Source organism: Sander lucioperca, chromosome 15 (genome assembly GCF_008315115.2).
Source record: "Sander lucioperca isolate FBNREF2018 chromosome 15, SLUC_FBN_1.2, whole genome shotgun sequence".
In the NCBI taxonomy this organism is placed as follows: Eukaryota; Metazoa; Chordata; class Actinopteri; order Perciformes; family Percidae; genus Sander; species Sander lucioperca.
The window spans coordinates 6,472,501-6,475,000 of record NC_050187.1 but is presented as its reverse complement, the minus strand read 5'-3'; the positions used below and the strand labels follow the sequence as shown (position 1 = coordinate 6,475,000).

Sequence of the window (2,500 nt, the reverse complement as noted above, 5' to 3'; positions counted from 1 at the left end):
TAAAAAATGTATTTCACATCATCTTAACCTTAATGTTCTGTTCGGCGCGCGATATTATGAACCACATACATTATCATTCATGTTATTGTTAAACCTCTGAGAGTAAACTTTAACATTTAGTTTTTATTCTTATTGTATAATGTCGACTGACATTTTCAGGAATACATAGTCATAGAAATTTGACAAAAAGTCATGAAAAGTATTTGTTAAAATGCGTATGAACCCTGTGTGTGTGTGTGTGTGTGTGTGTGTGTGTGTGTGTGTGTGTGTGTGTGTGTGTGCGTGCAACACATCTTTCTGACTTTTAGCTGCTTTTTCCTCTCTCTCGCTTTTTAGTACTTTCTTGGTTGCCTTTTTAAATTTTTCCCACCTTTTTCTGACTTTTTTGTCACTTTTTTTGTAAAAAATTTGTTGTCACTTTTTTGCGTTCAGGAGCTGCGGGACAGAAACGATGAGCTGAGCTCAGAGTTGGAGCTGCTGACGAATCAGAGGAGTGACAGGAAGTCCAGACGATCAAAAGGAGACGCAGACGCCACTTTGAGCTGGAGCGAACAACGACCCGCCAGTACCGAGTCAGACTCTGGTACCACACAGACCTACACACACCTACACACACCTACACACACCTACACACACCTACACAGACCTACACACACCTAGACAGACCTACACACACCTACACACACCTAGCCCGACCTACACACACCTAGACAGACCTACACACACCTACACACACCTACACACACCTACACACACCTACACACACCTACACACACCTAGCCCGACCTACACACACCTAGACAGACCTACACACACCTAGCCCGACCTACACACACCTAGACAGACCTACACACACCTACACACACCAGACGCACCTACACACACCTACACACCTACACGCACTTACACACACCTACGCTCAACTACACACACCTACACGCACCAGACGCGCCTACACGCACCTACACACACCTACATATACCTACATACACGTACACATAAAACACACCTACACAAACCTACACACACCTACACACAACTACACACACACCTACACACAACTAACACACACCTACACGCACCGACACACACCTACACACCTACATGCACCTACACGCACCTACACGCACCTACACACACCTACACACAACTACACACACCTACACACAACTAACACACACCTACACGCACCGACACACACCTACACACAACTACACACAACTACACACACCTACACACAACTAACACACACCTACACGCACCGACACACACCTACACACACCTACACACCTACACACACCTACACGCACCGACACACACCTACACGCACCTACACACACCTACACACCTACACACCTACACACACCTACACACACCTACACACACCTACACACACCTACACGCACCTACACGCACCTACACACACCTACACACCTACACACACCTACACGCACCTACACACACCTACACACACCTACACACCTACACGCACCTATACACAACTATTGCCAGTTGCGTGGCGGCTGCGTGGCGTTTTCTGTCTTTCCACCAGAAAGGTGTCTGACGCGGCGCTGCTGCTGCTGCTAGCCGTGTCTGGACACATGGATGTTTCACGTAAACATAAATATATACTGATCTGATTACAGCAAAGACAACATCGGCAGTATTGACGATTAGAATATTGATTGATTATTAGAAAATCAATAATTATTTATTATTATTTTTAAAAAGCTGTCAATCTAAATGTACTTGTCGGGCTCGGTCCTAACTTTTAAGGTCCGATTACAGCACTACTACCAATACTCTGTTACGAGTAAAAACACCATTCAAACTCTTCAGTGAAAGTACAGAAGTATCAGCATCAGAATATACCTTAAGTAGCAGTAGTTTGTGTAGTTCCAGTATTTGTGGAGTTGATGGAGTGAAACTTTAATTAAGATATTTTTAAACAAAGAAAATAACAAGCTGGGAGTAGAAACTGTGCAGGGAGGCAGTATCTGCTGAGCAGGTTTGATCTGTTCAGGTAGACAATGGACACACCCACACACACACACACACCCACACACACACACACACACACACACACACACACACACACACACACACACACACACACACACACACACACACACACACAGCTGTGCAGTGTCAGTGTTCAGTCGCATCATGTCTCACAGTGAGTCTCAGTTTTCTGTTTAAGTTTTTCTGAAAATCTCAGTTTCCTGATTTAATTCTTTAGTTTAAAGTTTTTTTTTTGTGTGCTACAGTGTGTGACTGTGTGTGTGTGTGTGTGTGTGTGTGTGTGAGAGAGACAGTGTGTGTTACAGTGTGTGACTTTGTTTGTTGTTTGTTCAGACGAGTCGGAGATGAAGCGCATCTCGTCTCCTCTGGTCCGGAAGAAGCTGCAGCCGGCAGATAAGGCCGGTGAGAAACACACACACACACACACACACACACACACACACACACACACACACACACACACACTCAGAGGTTGTAG

General features: G+C 45.0%; 1 protein-coding gene across 4 annotated transcripts in view; it reads left to right on the top strand.

The window, feature by feature from the left end:
- Positions 1 to 2,500, top strand: part of ninl (ninein-like) — a 71,170-nt gene that overhangs the window by 44,145 nt on the left and 24,525 nt on the right. For all 4 annotated transcript variants that reach the window (XM_035991998.1, XM_035991997.1, XM_035991999.1 and 1 more), the window contains 2 exons: positions 433 to 583; positions 2,356 to 2,424. In XM_035991998.1, the coding sequence (XP_035847891.1) occupies positions 433 to 583; positions 2,356 to 2,424 (220 nt within the window). The remainder of the gene's footprint in view (positions 1 to 432; positions 584 to 2,355; positions 2,425 to 2,500) is intronic.